Raw genomic sequence first — 15,757 nt, 5'->3', positions numbered from 1 at the left:
TCCCAGACCTATAAACTCCTGGCCTCCCCTCCTGGACTGATGCCCAGGACTTTCATGTATGTATTCAGAGTGAAAACTTTCCCCCCAGGATTTCTCCCCAGGTTTTTTATGCTAACCCAAGAGCTTGATCCTATCCCTTGTAGATCAGTGTCAGAGACAAGAAACAGGGAAATGCTCGTGCCTAGATCTCTTGGGATAGGAGGGAACTAGCTAGGGAAATTGTACCCAGAGGTGTCTGTCTGTCAGAAGGCAAACACTTTCAGTGTTGGCATGGGAAAGTGGGATGCTTTCTCACCCCAGTTAGTCTGGAGCACAGGAGACTCCCAAAATTTCATCTACACTTCGTGTACAGACTCATCACGTTTTGAGAAAGGAGCCCAGCTAGCATTAGTGCCAGGACAATTTTTCATGAGAGGAATCTCATTCCAGCCCTTACAGGAAGCCAGAAAAAGCTAAGAAGCGTGGGATTCAATCACACTTATTGAAATTGTAGCACAGTGTGATATTTTCTGAACAGTAGACAGCCTTCTGCTCCATCTATAGCCATAAAGGAATGAATGTAGATAAGAAAGTGCAATATACTTGTGGGCCTAGGGGAGCACACAGGTTAACCATGTGTGGATTTGCACTTGGAGGGGAGAGCTGCAACAGGAGGCCTTCCCTGGATTTAAGCAGCCTCTGCTGCTGGGACCATACAATGACAAAGCAGATATCTGTGGCATGTATCCATCTGCTCCACACAGAGCTCACATGCTATCAAAGGCAGTAAATTCAGGCAGAACCCTCCAAGGAACTAAAAGACACTCAAATGACCACATACTCCCCTGCTACATCCCTGCTGCAGCACTTTGCTGTGTTTCCCATTTCAGGTGTCAGCTCTGTCAAGCAAGGCCACCTCTTGTGCCATAGTCTGCAAAAAGCCTTGCACAGCAAAGCCATGGTCTTGGCAGGAATCCCTAAGTGCTACTGTAGAGCAAGTAAATAATCATGTGTTGTTATTTTTTATGTATCTGTGAGTCTTCTCTAATAGGTTTTGTTGAGGACAGGCTGAAATTAGATAATAGTACACACAGCTGGCATCTATTCCCTTGGAAACACAGGTAAAAATGTATTTAATGCCTCCCCAGTGACAATGAATATTCATTACTATGACACAGATGTATACTTGATTTGAAAATAAGAACAGTAATTAAAGAGCTATTAAGGTTAAAAAGCAACAAAGGAAATTCAGCTACTGAAAGCTGTTCTGGGATCAGCTTCTGACCTGTCTGTGCATGGGTAAGCACAGGAGGCCTGGAATTTTCCACTTGATTATTTTACATGTAGGCAGACCGTTTGTTTTGCTGTCCCTCCTCAAACTCTGCCATCTGGAAATGACCTGAGTTCAGAGTTCATTTCTCCCTCTCTTACTGAACAGCTGTGCTCTGCTGAGGTACCTTGTCTCATAGGCTGCTCCAGTGGTATTGTACCCACAAGAAGTGAAAGGGAAACTTTCTGCAGGCTTTTGGGAAGGAAGCTATTTAAAAGTGATCATTTATACACATTATTTTTATTAAAATAGCGTTGAAAATCACCAGTTGTGATAGCTGACTTGCTGTAATCTCTGAAAATCTCCATCCCACTGGCTGTGACATTGAAGTTGAATTTCTTAGGGGTGTTTCACAAAGGTTCTTTTGCAGGGGTGACTTGTGGCCGTGACCCCAGCAGTGCACACAGAGAGTTATGAGTGAGCCAGAGAGAGGTACTGGCACTGCTGTGCATGGAGGGGGGAGATGGAGCAGATGTGCCCGAGGCCAGTGCAGCACTGCAGGACTGAGGTCCCACTGCGTGATCCCAGCCAGGGCACACCCTGTGCAATCTCACCCGCTGTGTGCCCGTGTGTGACCTGCCAGAAGCTGCAGGCTCTCAGCAGGGCTGTGCCACAGGAACAGGGCAGCAGCATCCTCCAAGCCCAGCTGTGCCATGCATCACCTGCTCCCTCTCTGGGGAGGGTCTAGTTGTGCCACTGAAAACATTGGGGCAGAAAATGAAGCAGACCAGGTGCAGAGGCAGACTATTATTTTAATTTCTAACTCGGTAGCATAAACATAAATAAAAAACTGAATCCACCCACTTGGCTGTTGTTTCAGGCTGCTCAGTGAGGAGAGTTAACTGCGTATTGCCTAAATTAGAAGCAGACAAACTGCATCTGCCTTTGCCCTAAGCTAACCTGACTGGCTTTCTGCACAGCAGAGCCCGGTGCAGACGCTTGTGTAAAACAGTGTCAGAGCCAGTGACAGGGACCTGTCACCTCTCACACCCGCGTCGGAAACTTTCCCGTCCCGCTCAGGTACACGTGTGTCACAAAGGCAACCCTGAGCTGTGTCACCGCGCCGGTCGATCTCATCGCCTCACAAACGACAGATGTGTGTTTTCTGCCTGCATTGGCTCGCTTTGCTGGAGGATGGGTTCGGTTTGGTTTTTGTTTTTTCACCCTGGAAAAAATTCCAGTTCCGTGCTTAGGCAGTGTATTACTGATTCAACCTCATAGGGCTTATCCTTCTAATAAGAGAAACTGCCAGTGTTTGCTCTTCTTAGAAACCGAACCTAAGAGTTGTAAGCGGCAGGGAAACGCGATATCCCAGTTCTCACTGCTTTTAACCCGTCGTACATCCCTCGGCTGCAATCTGCGGTACCCTCTAGCAGTGCTGACGATATTCCCGCCCGTGAAACCCGCGTGTTCTGCTATAAACAGCCGTCGTGGAGCATGGCCGGGTGTCTGCGGGGATGCGCCGCTCGCACCGGGCACCTCCGCTTCCCACCCCGGGCCACCTCCTGTAGAACCGCTAAGGCTGCGCCGCCGCCTCCCCTCCCTGGGCGGTCCGTGCCGCCGCTGCCCCGCGGGGCCGGGCCGGGCCGAGCCGTGCCGGGCGGGCGGGGTGGGGGCGCCGGGGGCCCGACACGCCCCCTCGGTGGCGCTCGGCTTGCCGGCGCGGCGGAGCGCGGGCGGCAGAGCGGCAGAGCCGGGCGGGCAGCGGCAGAGCCGGGCGGGCTGCGGGAGCCGGGCGCGCAGCCCCGCTCTCCATGGCGGCGGCGGCGGGGCGGGCGCGGCGCGGAGCTCGGCTGAGCGCGGCCGCGCTGCTGGCGCTGCCGGCCCTGGCGCTGCTGGCGCTGCTGGCGCTCCCGGCTATGCCAGCCGGCCGCGGTGCCGGTGGCGGTGAGGCGCAGCCGGGCAGATTCTCGCCGCCGCTGCTGCTGCCGCCCGGCTTGCGGGAGGAGCTGCGGCAGAGGCGGCGCGACCTGCGGCGGCTGGAGGCGGCGGCGGGCGGCGGGGAGGCGGCGGCCGCGGCGGGGCTGGGCTGCGGCGACCTGAGCCGAGCCACGGCCGTCAGCGTGCTGGGCTGGGGCTTCACCAAGGTGGTGGCGCGGGCGGCGCTGGCGGGCGGGGGCACCGTGGCGCTCAAGTCGGTGCACGGGGCGGGCCGGGAGGTGCGGCGCTGCGTGCAGCGGTACGGGGCTCCGGCCGGCTGCCGCCGCCTGGCCGCCTACAAGCTGCTCAAGGAGGTGACGCTGCTGCAGCGCCTGCAGCACCCCGGCATCGTCAAGGTACGGCGGGGCAGGGGGATGCGGGAGGCACTGCCGGGCGGGGGAATTGCTGACGGGGATGAGCCGGTCCGCCCGTGGGTGCCCACGCTGTCCTCGGGCGGCCGAGGTCTGCTGGCAGTGGCAGCGACATCGCCCCGACCGCGGCTTCTGCTCTCCCGCAGCTGCACGGCCAATGCTATGACAACAGCGGAGATGCTGAGCTGCGGGTCACAGCCATGCTGGAGCTGGGATCCCCGCTGGAGATGATTCAGCTCCTGCAGACCCCCTGGGAGGAAAGATTTAAAGTAAGAAAACAAAGCAAAGGAGTTTTATCAGTCGCTTTTAGACCACAAACTGGGCAAACCGGCGAAGAGCCGGTGGTGACCGCTGGGACAAACGGGATTCTCCTGCTGACACTCTGTTTGATCCCGCAAATTGTCTGTAAATGGTTTCCTTTTCATTCCTTTAAAATCACATTAACACAGTCCTTGCTTGGTGTATCGCGGTGAGTTTCTTTCTCCGTAGAACGGAGTTAAAAGAACTTCATCTGGGAGGAGATAGACACAAAATCGTACTCGGTGCTGGGGCCGTGGTTAATACCTTCGATTACACGATAACGTTCGTTTTGCCTCTATATTCCCTATACATATTTATGTATATATAAATATGCAGAAGGACTTTGGTCAGGATGCCCCTCGGCTACCTGAGTCTGACTTGGTAAAGCCACATCACCACGCTCCGAATCTGTGGTTTGCTCTGTGTTACCTGTTCCAGGCAACAAGCTGAGCAAGCTGACCCTTGCCGTGTGTTTATGTGGTGTTTCTGATTTTGGCCCTTTGGAAATCATAGTGGTGAAATCGCTACTAAATTGCTTTCGTCCTGCTGCAGGTGCTAGGATTGCAGCCCTTCTAGTGAGATCTGCCTCATCTCCTCGGCATCCTGCACAGGGACCCATATGCTCCCCAGGAGTATAAATGACTTGTGACATGGCACTTACTTTGGTTATAGCTTGTTTTACAGTTTGCCTCTAGGGCTCAGTTGGGGGCTCAATACTACTTGTTTGGGTGCCAGGAGGCAAAAAAAACCCCATCATGTAGAAAAGCAAGGGTATCTTAGTGTCAGCAAGAAATGCTTTGGGCAAAATAAAAGCCCAACAAAAGTCCTAAAATAAAATTTCTGTCTGCATGTGGTCCTGAAGGGGAGCCTTGCCATCTGAGCCAGAGGGGGAGTGTGGCAACCACTCGCTCAGCTGTGGGATGCAAAGCTGGGGTTCTTATGATTGCTTCCCTAAACAAGTTAAAATAGCATCAGAGCTTCCACAGTCATTTCTCTTGGCTTGGGGAGTTTTACTTTCTTCAATTCTGTACTGACTCTACATAGCTTTCCTAGCACCTCATCTTCTTAAGCGTGCCAAAGTCTCCCATGATGCTGGATTAGCTGGTGGTAAAGTTTGGTGTGGTGGCATTAGAGATTTTAACAACCTCCTGACTGCAGAAGACACTAACTCAGAATTACCCTGGCACTGTCTAATCCTGTTTCCTAATTAGGGTGTCTAAACGTATGGGATTCCCTTGCTATGAGCCACATCAGATACCAGGGATGGTGTGAGCTGTTCCAAGGGAGAAATCCCTCGCGCTGCACAGATTGCTATCGGCAGTGGCGCGGGGTGACGTGGGGCTGCCTGGCACACCCAGCTGAGCATGCACTTTGTCTGATGCCAGGGCTCCTGATACTGAATGGAAACTGCTGCAAAAAGCTGCTTGAGCAAAGTGCTGGTGCAGTATAAATGCACTTCTCTAGCTCTAGTTTCTATAAAAATAATTTACCAAGCTTTCTGCTGGGTCAGGTATTGTCTGGCCTTTCACTGCTGCCAGAAAGTTGTCATAAAAGCAAAAAAGCTGGCAATAAATACATTGCAAGCCTTGACTAATTCTTCAGAAGCATGATTGTGTGCCCAAATTCAAACTGCTGAGGGATGCAGCAAGGCATGAATCTGGTATTAATGACCATGGAGCCTCACTCTGTATTGAGCAGCATGAGGGAAGGGAGGGGAATCTATTAATTTTATGCCAGGCTGGGAAAAACCCTTCTGATTTCAGCTAGCAAATCAATATAGCTCCTGAAACATGAAGACTGCTATTGTTTTCCTCACAGCTTTCTCCTCTAGCTCTTCTAACTGCAAATGTCTCTTTTTGTATACACACATTTTTTAAAAATGTTGCTAAACTACTTACCAGTCAAATCCTGTGGCAATGTTGATAATAAATTTTGTAGCATACATGTAATTACCTTTTAAGTTCTGTGTGCCTTTTTTCTCTTTTAATTTAATTGAATGCCCTCCCCTTTGTTCTACTTCCAATTTAATAGCTGTTTTTCATCTGTTTTTTTCCATGCATATTCATCTTCTCTTTCTCAGATTTGCCTGAGTCTTGTGAAACTGCTGTTTTACTTGGCACATTCCCCCCTGGGTTCAATAGCCCTCTTGGATTTCCAGCCAAGGCAGTTTGTTATGGTGGATGGAAACCTAAAAGTGACAGACATGGATGATGCCAGCACCGAGGAGCTGTCTTGTAAGGAAGATAATGACTGCACACTCGACTTCCCTACCAAAAGTTTCCCTCTCAAGTGCTCTGTGGCTGGGAAATGTGAAGGAATAAATGAAAAGAAGAATCTGTTCAATGCATATCGGTATGTCCAGCTGCATGGGGGAAGATTTGGGGTGGCTGAGCTCAAGCCCTGCCATGCAGCCTCTAGCACCTTGTTCTTCTTCCATGTGGTGATTTCCCTCACCTCTGTCAGAGGGTAGTTAAGAATCACTTTGAAGCAAGTTATTTTCCTTATAAGGCAGGAAAATAGTGCAGTTGTTGTCTGGTGGGAATGAAGGCATCTTTCTTGTGCTGCTCCCTTTCCCCAATGCCCTCTAAAAACTTGCCCCAGAGCTTGCACCTGTAAATTTTCTGTTTGCCAAACAAACCCTGGAGCTTGATATCCAGGGGCTGTGCTTGCTGAAGGCAGTGGCAGTGCAGGCTACCTGCCAAACCCCACCAGCTGTGAGTCCCACTGTTGGGAACAGGCTGCCCAGTGCTTCCCTTCATCTCCAAATCTCCCTGTGGGCTCCTATGGGAGAGCAGGGGGCAGGTAAAGGCAAGGAGATGAGGCTGCTGCAGCACTTCCCATGGGCCATCAGCTGAAAACTCAGGGACCTTTGCTCACCACTGATGCTTGGCAGGTCACATCCTGGAGGGAAGCCTTGGCAGCTGGATATTTGCACAGAAGGACTTAGCAAGGGAGCCTAGATTTCCAGTGCTAAAGGGTAAATCCCTGCATAGCTTATTGCAGCCTTGCTGTTGTCCCTGTCTCTTGTGCACTTGTTCCCTAGGACAGGAATTTTTTTGTGTAACAGTCAGTAAATGAGTCATCCTGAATTTTCAGGGGCAATAAGAAGCCCAAACCTTTTCAGGGCAAGAGAAGGATCTTGTATGAGTCTTCTTTTATACAGGGTGGTTTTTTTTTTTTTTTTGGTGGGAAACACATTTCTTAGTATACAAAAATGGCCCAGGGGAATGGGGGGAAGCTTTATTGCATGAAGCTTTGCAAGGTAGATTTCATGCAGCAAGGACCAGGCTTTCAGCCCAGCTCACAGGAACCATCTGAGACACCAAGATGTGCTCAAACATAACTTTGTAACCAAAGCAGACTTACTAGTTGCATATGGATAATCAAGTCACGGGAAAATGTAGACAACTTAATCACCAGGGAAATGAAGGCACTGTATTCTAATCAGCCTGTGGGATTTTTTTGCAGGTATTTTTTCACCTATCTTTTGCCACACTCTGCACCACCAGCTTTGCGGCCCCTTTTGAGTGATATTCTGAATGCAACAGGTACCAGCTAATATTCATAAACTTCTTTATTAGAAGTCTCTAAATGGTACTTATTTTGTGGAATTGTTTATCTTTGTCATCTTTTTCCTTAAATGTAGGTGATTTACGATACGGAATAAATGAAACCCTGAGAGCTTTTGAAAAGGTTTTACATCTGTACAAGTCTGGGCTCTATCTCCAGAAAAGACCTCTTCTTTTAAAAGGTAGTTGATTTTGAATGCTCTAAGTAAAGTAACTACTGAGGGAGTGAGGCATTTGGTAACTGGTCAAATTCTGATCTCTCCTACATTTAGGCAGTTTATAGTCACTAGGAAAAGCACCAAAAATGTCTTTTTTTGAGCAGGCTTTTGTGTTGTTATTTTTTTTTTTTTATCCATGGGAGCTATGCATGGTTTTGAAACCCTGTGTTTTGCAAAGTAAAAGCAGTGCAGGCAAACTGCATGGACGTGTGTTTGCACTGCTTCTAAATACTCTTCTCATAATGAACATCAGTGTCTCAAGGGAATGTGTTTGGGATTGAGTGGCTCTTTATCCTTTGGGCCAACAGGTCAGTTTTTGGGGCTGATATTCAAACTCCCCATTTGACTGAGTGGCTTCTGTCTGCTGAGCACAGATTATGGAAACTTAGAGTGGGGAGGTGACAGCACCAAGATGAATGTGGCAGGGTACCTGGAGCTCTTGATGCCCTCTAAGTTCCTTTTCTCTGAAGATCTTTCTGTTGGACCTGTGCATGGATAAATGTGCCTTTATGAGGTGCATTCCTCTGAAAAGGACCCATTCAGTGGTAGAGATGAGGCTGATCAAAAGGAAGTTTTAAAAATCCAGTGGTTACTGTGGCTTGTGTTTTCCTGGGCATTCACATGAGGTGGTGGGTGATGGTGGCTTGCAGAAGGAAATCTCTTTGCATTTGAAAGAACTATAATTTGCACTGTTATGAGCAAAGATATCTGGTCATTTGCATGGAAGGACCAGCAGCTTTAACAGGAATTACTGGTATTTTCCAACAACACCTGTCTATTGGCTTTGCACTGTGCCAAAATGATCACCATCCGAGAGGTGTGGGAAGGTGGGGAGAGACTCTTAGCAGGCAGTGAACAATAGCCTGAACAACACCTGCTCAGGCTTGTCAGCTCTTTTGTCAGGTCTCTTTGTCAGGAGCAGGATCTGGCCTCCCTTTCCCCCAGTGGGGTTCCTCAATCTCCTGTTTCTGTGGGTGGCACCATGACGGGTGGGTCAGTCTGTGCCCCATGTAGCTTGGTGCTGGATCTGTGACAAGCTTCTGCTGTTGAGGCTGGGGTGTAGGAGAGGCTGTTTGGAGGCTGGCTTCTCCTGGGAAAACATGGAGGAGCTGTGGCTTTGCACAGCAGCCTCCTCCTCTCACCCGCCCCTGCGGTGGCACCCCTGTCCCTTCGCCCCTGAGACCTCTGACCCCTCTCCTACATCTCTGGGGGAGTTGCTGTCCTGTGCTCCACTGCAGAACCAAAAAGCAAGATTTGGGTTTCTTTTAGCTTTGCAGCTCCACCTCACTCCACCTTGGCAGGTCAGTTCAGTCTGTCAGCGTTGCAATTCTTCTGAGTTTCCCTGATTGTGTAGTGCAGCCAGTCTCTGGAATGCACCTGGAGTGTCTCCCCAGACTCCCTCTTTCTGTCCCCAGACTACGTCTCCCTGAAGGGTTTCCGGACGGTGGAAGGGGAAGGCCACAAGTGCTGGCCCTCCTACAGCCACCTGGGCTGCCTGCTGTCCATCCACAGCGCCGAGGAGGCCGCTGCCATCTGTAACTCCCAGCTGCACTGTCACAGCTTCATTGTCACCCAGCACAGGACCTGGACAGGTGAGCTTGGCCAGGGTGGCAGGGTGCTGCAGCTCACTGCAGCCCTGAGATATGTGAAAAGTCTCTGCTTCGGCCCGTGTGTTCCAAGAATGAGTCGGAGCTGTTCAGTTTTCAGTCTCAGAGTTGTTTATTGTATCTTATCTATAAAAGTTTTCCTCCTGCCCCACCGAGGTCAGCTCAGCAGGACAGCCAGCAGCACTCTGACCGCCCCCAAGGCAGTGTTGTCTCTATACTACAAACTACATATAACATGTTTACAATCACTTTCCAATACCTATCACCTGTGTTAGACAGCGAGATTCTATTCTAAACCAATCCCAAAGTGCCAGCATCACAGCAGAAGATGAAGGTAGAGAAGAAGAAGAAGAAAGGCTAGACACACCCAAGCCCTTCCATCTTGTTCCCAAGACCCCCCACTCTAAAAATCCCAAAATCTACCTTTTCACCAGTGATAACTTTGTTATTAAACTTCTGTGGCTTTCAGGTCTTCATACAAAGCTGGCAATTTGCTCCACGGGTCCTAATCAAACCCACAGGTGTTCTGGGCTGTGTGCCAGGGTCTCTGAGCCCCTGGCAGGGGTCCTGGCAGCTCTGGACACCAGGAGGGATGTCCTGAGTCCCGACAGGCAGGGTGACAGGGTGCTGCCACATGGTGCTGCTGCCTTCCTCCATGGTGCCTTGAGCCTAAGGCACATCTGAAAGCTGCCTTCCTTATCCTCAAGCTCAGATGGCTGCCACTGTGGGCATCCAGAAATCCCCTGAGTGTTTGTAGGGAGACACCAGAGCAATTATGTTCTCCCTCTGCACCTTTTTTCCTCTACAAATCTTGCTCAGGACTGCCAGGTATTGTTAAACACTTACTCATTTCTTGTAGAGGTAGCTTCACTTTGGTGTTAGGCTAAACAATCCCTGTGGTATGTATAGTTTGCAGAGCTGTGGGGATTTCAGAGATGAAAGGAGCTGTGTAAAAGAAGGTGGTTACTATTGTTATAATTAAAAGAATCATAGCTTACAAGTTGTTATCCTCTCTATCAAAACTAAAGCCCCAAGCCAAGGGATTTCCAGAATGTCCCTGTAATTAGCTCTGATTATAGCCTCTTACAGCTAGCATGTTTTCAGAATTATTTTAAATTATCCCATTTAGCTGACACTTCAAGCGTGGGCTAAATTGTTTCTTGAAGTAAAACACTAAATGAGGTAAATGAGTGTTTTCACTCACAAAGATGCTGAAGGATCATGTTTTGTCAGTTCACATGACATTTAAAAAAAACCCCTAAACTACCAAAAATGCAGCTTTTCTGAGGGCTTGTGTGCAATTGGCATGTGGCAAACTAGTTACATAGGAGCATTTACATGGATGCAACATAAATCTCTTTGAGCCACCAAGTTTGACACCAGCAATGGATTGTGTGAGTTGTGCCTAACACGGCACATGTGGCTTCCTCACAGGGCAGCTGCTAGTGCTCTGTGCAGTGCCTGCCTGGAAGGAATCCTGCTTGAAACCACAGTGAGGATGCAGGAGAAGCACTGGGACAGGGACCCTTTCTGCAGTGCCTTATTAGGGTCCTGCACCATGCCTGAGGTCTTTAGTGCTTCCCTTCCTGGCATTTTTCTTCCTTGCAGTTTCATGGCTCATCTTTGCAGCCCAGGATGCCAGAACTGTGTGGCTGAAATGCCAAGTGCCTGAGTTTGCCAGCTGGATTAATGAGAGCTGTGGGAATGTGCTGGTCTCTCCTAAGGCTGCTTGGTAAAGCAAAGCAAGATGCAAAAGCCCCTGGGGTTGGACGATGCATTCCTTGTGCACACTCTGAGCATCTGGAATTTACTGGGAGTGTAAAACATCTATGGCAGGGCAGAGTGACCCTCCATTGAGCAAGCAGTGTGTTCCTGTGCCTTTTGCAATAAATAGCATGGGTCAAGGTGAACCTCTCCCCTCTATTAAACTTGCATTTTTATTTCCTTTCCAGGACGCCCGCTCGCCTCCTTTCAGAGTAGCTGGACTGATTTAGTACCGGATACCAACGCCGTGGTCTATATTAAACGTTCAGCTTCCTCAGGGGAAAGACTTTAAAGACAATGAGATCACATAAAATGATCCTGGGAGGAACAAACTGCTGGGGAGAATTTCATCTGCTGGAAAGAATGACATATTTTATTTTGCTTTGGGATGGGATCTCCCTGCCAGCTCAGATAGAGTCAAATGCTGCTGTCTCCTTGATCAAAGCTCAAATTTCTCATTGCTGCTCCACTAGCTTCTTTTCTGTTCCCACACTGCTGTTCCACATAAATGGTCTCAGTTTTAGTCAGATGTTGCTAGACTGTGCAATACTTAGCTTTGCTGCTTTGGCCAGCTTGTCAGCCAAGAAATAGAAATAGCTGCAAGGGATCCAGCTTGGGTAGGCTTAGTAATTTCAGTCACCTCCAAAAATCTACAGACGATGCACTTTGGAGAAGGCAACAGCTCTTTCTGCAGCTGCAAACTGGGTTTTCTTACTACTGCAAATGTAAATTTCAGTGATGAGGCCAAGGTTGCAGGGTTGGGATCCATAACCAGAGGTTGATGATGGGGGTGGTCCTCCAAGGAGGGTCCTGATTCAGTTCCTTCCATGCAAGGGAGGGAAGTGGTGTACAGGTCAACACTGGAACCAAATATCTGTGTGTTTAGATGCAGGATTTGGGGTTGATCCTATGTGATTTCTAATGCCAGCTCCCATGTATCAACCTTGAAGGTTTTTCTCTGTTACTTTCCATGAAAGAGCAAGACATTCAAATTATTTATATGTAAGGTGTGACTTTGTATGATAAAGAATGACTCTTTATTCTAAGCATGCTGTGAGAAGTTTGTTTTTTTTTTCCTTTAATTGCCTAAGTCTTTACTGTAACCAAATGAAGAAATACCAGTGTTTCCTACCTTCAGCTCACCTAGCATTTTACCCACTCCTGAGGGCAGCCTGTGAGTGCTCCAAGCAGTGTATGAATGTTCCTGAGCCCCCTTGGACACTCAGGTCCTGAAGGACACTGTGGCTGTACTTGCAGGCTTCTGAGCACAGAGGAGACTGTGTGGTCCCAAGAGCCTCCTGCAACTGCCCTAAAACTGTAGATGTGGCCTCTGAAAAATAGCTGGGGTTAGTATCATTTCAGACTGAAAGAGATGACAGTGCAATGTGCAACTTCTGGGAGTCCCTGGAAGCAGTGACTCCAGGACCTCTTCTGGAGGAAAAGCCTAAATCGGCACTGACCTCATGTATCCTAGGGAAGGTCCCTGGCTTTGTGCACAGGAGCCACACTACAACAAACTGTGTGATGCCACATTGTTTTCTGCTTGTCCCACGCCGGAAATTACAACTTTTGGGACATGGCAAGAGTCGTGTAGCCATTTCCATGTGGGACCTTGTGGCAGCGGGGCACCCCTGGACTGAAAATGCTGCCGCTCTTGCCTGGAGTCATGCTGTGTTTTTGATGGTCTCTCCCCACGCTTCCTAGTGCAGGAGCCCATCCTAATGCAGGAGCCCATCTTTCAGCTCGTTAGGACTCGATTAACCACAGCAATGCCTTTGCATGTGTCTTTCTCATGCACTGAACCCCTGCTGCTTACTCTGGGGCTGGGGGACTCATAGTGATATCAATTAATGAGGATTCCTAGTTAGCACAGCAAGAAGGCTCTTGTGATGACATTGCTGCAGGCTTTGTGACAGCAAGGCTTTTTCAATGGGCAGGGACAGACCCCTCTCTCCATTCCAGCTCCTGTGGAAGTTGAAGGGAAGGTCCTGCCAGGGGGCTGCTATTGTTTGACACCGACCCAGTGATCAGGGCTTCAGACACCTGCTGTGCTCTACATTAGCAAGAGGTAAAGAGAGTTTATTCCATATCTCCCAGCCTCCTGAGATACCCAGCAGGAGTACTTCCCCCAAAGCAGGGCCGTGCAAGGGCCAACCTGGGGTCGTTTCACAGTGGAAGAAACAAAATGCAAAAGTTGAAGTAAGTAGTTGCAGTTCATGTTAGAAAGACCTTCCCATCTTAAAAATTTCTACTGGTAAAAAGAACATTGTGTATTTCAGTCTTGTGATGCTTCTTTGGCAGGTTTTTCTGTCAAGTGCTCATTGTAAGGTTGCTGCCAGTCATGTGCAGCCCTCAGTAGATGGTGAAGTTGCAGGGAATGCCAGTGTCACTGTACAAATGCAGCTTCCAGCATCAGACCTGCAGTTAGCCCTGGCACCAGAGACCACTGATCATGTCCTGAAAGTTTTGAACACACCGTAATTAACAAACAATAATAATAAGAAGAACATAATGAAAAAGGGAAGGCAGGCTTTAAAGAATTACAGTGCTCGATCTGCTGTTGCCACAGCAAGTGGCTCTTGTAGGACATTTAGACCAGGCTGTGCAAAGGAGTAAGCACATTCTTACAGCATGAACCCTCATTCATCTGGCTGGCACAGAGAAGTAGCCAAGGCACAAGCACACCTTTATGACCAATGCTGTTCATGTGCTAGACACTAAGAAATTGCCACATCTAGAGCTGTAGTTTGACATGCATTTGAGGAGACACAGTCATTGGGAAAAGCAATTTCCACTCTGCTTTTTCCCAGCTTCTTGCTGTTATTGTCTGCTGAGAAACTTTTACCAATGGTTGTGCCAGTTTAAAAACATGTAGGATTTATCTCTTTGCTATTCTGCAGCTAGCATCTTGTGACCCCCAAGTTTCAGGCAGCTCACACCTGGCTCAGGTGCTGGGTCTGTGTGAAGCACCCAAGCTGTTCCCAGCCCTAAGGGGTGCCTACAGGAGGAAGCATCCTCTACACAGCTTTTGGGCCCATGTGACTGGTTTGTAGTGCACTGTCTTTATGCCCCATCTCACTCAGTCAGCCTTTATTCATTCTATCCTTTTACTAAATTATAACTCAAACAACTTTAGACTTTCAATGCCACTGAAAATTTCAGTGCATGCCTAAAAACTGTATTTCAGTAACTACAGTGCATAAAACCTCAGATATAAACATTTACTGCCCTTAAAACTCCCAGTTGCTGGAGTCAATTTGATCAGTATTTCAGTCACAATTGTGGAATTATGCAACAGAGGAAAGTGCTTGGAAGGAAACAGCAGGGGATCAATTGCAATGGAAACCATGTGTGCTGGAGGAATGATATTTACCTAAATGTGTCTATCACATCTTCCCAAAGGATGCTGCCTTTAGGAGAGAATGGGTATGAAAATGTTGCCTCCATAGGTATTTTTTTTAGACAAAAACTTTAATACTCTTAATTAATTCTGTATTGTAATAACAGATGCTGCATTACTCATGTTCAGCATGTTTGCACAGACATTTACATGACCACTGACTGCATGACAGATTGAAAAGCAGAGTGAGGGACACAGAGCCCAGTAATGAAAAATCAACTCTTGGTGCCTCAGATAGGGTTCAAGTACCAATGAGTGTCATAACTCTATTTTGACATGGCATATTCTGCAAACTTTGATGCTCTAAACAGCACTAAGATGAAATTTCAAATTAATTTGGGGAAAGAAGAGAGGAATCTATCACAGTCAGCTGGAGGCCCAAATGACACATCTGGATTAACACTGATTTCTGTGAGGACATCTATAAATTGTTGTACCAACCACTCAACTTTGTGGCAGAAAGTCAGAGCACTTGGTTCTTCTGGGTCAAAAGATCTGGGCTTGGGCTCCAGTTTGAGGAATCAGTGAAGTGTAACTCCAGTATCCAGAATGGCTCCCCATGATGGATTGGTAGGACTTCAGAGTGGACAATTCCTGCTAACTGTAGTACTTGGAGCAATCTTTGCCCTTGGTCCCATTGTCTCAGTGTACCAGCATGTCACCACCAGCAATGTGGAGATGGGAAAATTCACAGAAGAGAATTTTATGAGAGGTAACCATGAGCCCCTCTGCCTCCTCTGCAGCATCTGCTTAGTTCAGGATGGTGGATTTTCCCTGAATTATAGTTCTTGGCTAATGGGAAAATGTATCAGGTTCCATCAAGCAGGTCTGGGTGTACCAAAGGATGGGTGATAGCTGAAGGGAGCAGCTGTCAGACTCCTCTGCTTGGAATTCAGCTCCTGGCTCTGTGTGAGAGCTCCAGGCAAGGGCTTGTGCCTCCAGAGCCTCAGCCTGCCCAGCTGGCCAACCCAGATGGCAAAAGTTCTGGGGTTACTGGTGGAGAAGTCTTGGCATAGCTGTGGAGGAGATGGGGATGCTGGTAGTGTTTTAAGAAATTCATATGCCTGGACTTTGTGGGCACAGAATGACATCCCTTCAGTGCCCCCACTGCCACAACAGCCTTATCCTCCCTGCTCCCAGGGACCACAAGCACTACTCTCCCCCAAGCCCACATCTGCACCTAAAGCCTGCACACTCAAGTCTCTCTGTCCTGTTATCACTCACACCCCTGCTCCCCCTGTGCCATCCCAGCACACCTTCTGGTTAACCCCATGTACACCCACACCCTCAACATCCCCA

General features: G+C 48.6%; 1 protein-coding gene across 1 annotated transcript; it reads left to right on the top strand.

Annotated features, from left to right (window-relative positions):
- The first annotated feature begins 3,063 nt into the window (after window positions 1-3,063).
- On the top strand, window positions 3,064-12,104 carry LOC135448122 (extracellular tyrosine-protein kinase PKDCC-like). The gene is made up of 7 exons (XM_064713694.1): window positions 3,064-3,585; window positions 3,747-3,869; window positions 5,981-6,252; window positions 7,369-7,448; window positions 7,547-7,651; window positions 9,103-9,279; window positions 11,247-12,104. Exons 1-7 carry the CDS (start codon window positions 3,064-3,066, stop codon window positions 11,348-11,350), a joined length of 1,383 nt encoding a protein of 460 aa, XP_064569764.1. The 3' UTR covers window positions 11,351-12,104.
- Window positions 12,105-15,757: the final 3,653 nt, after the last annotated feature.

This window comes from Zonotrichia leucophrys, chromosome 5 (assembly GCF_028769735.1).
Source record: "Zonotrichia leucophrys gambelii isolate GWCS_2022_RI chromosome 5, RI_Zleu_2.0, whole genome shotgun sequence".
NCBI classification, from domain to species: domain Eukaryota; kingdom Metazoa; phylum Chordata; class Aves; order Passeriformes; family Passerellidae; genus Zonotrichia; species Zonotrichia leucophrys.
This window is presented reverse-complemented; position numbering and strand designations above follow the sequence as displayed.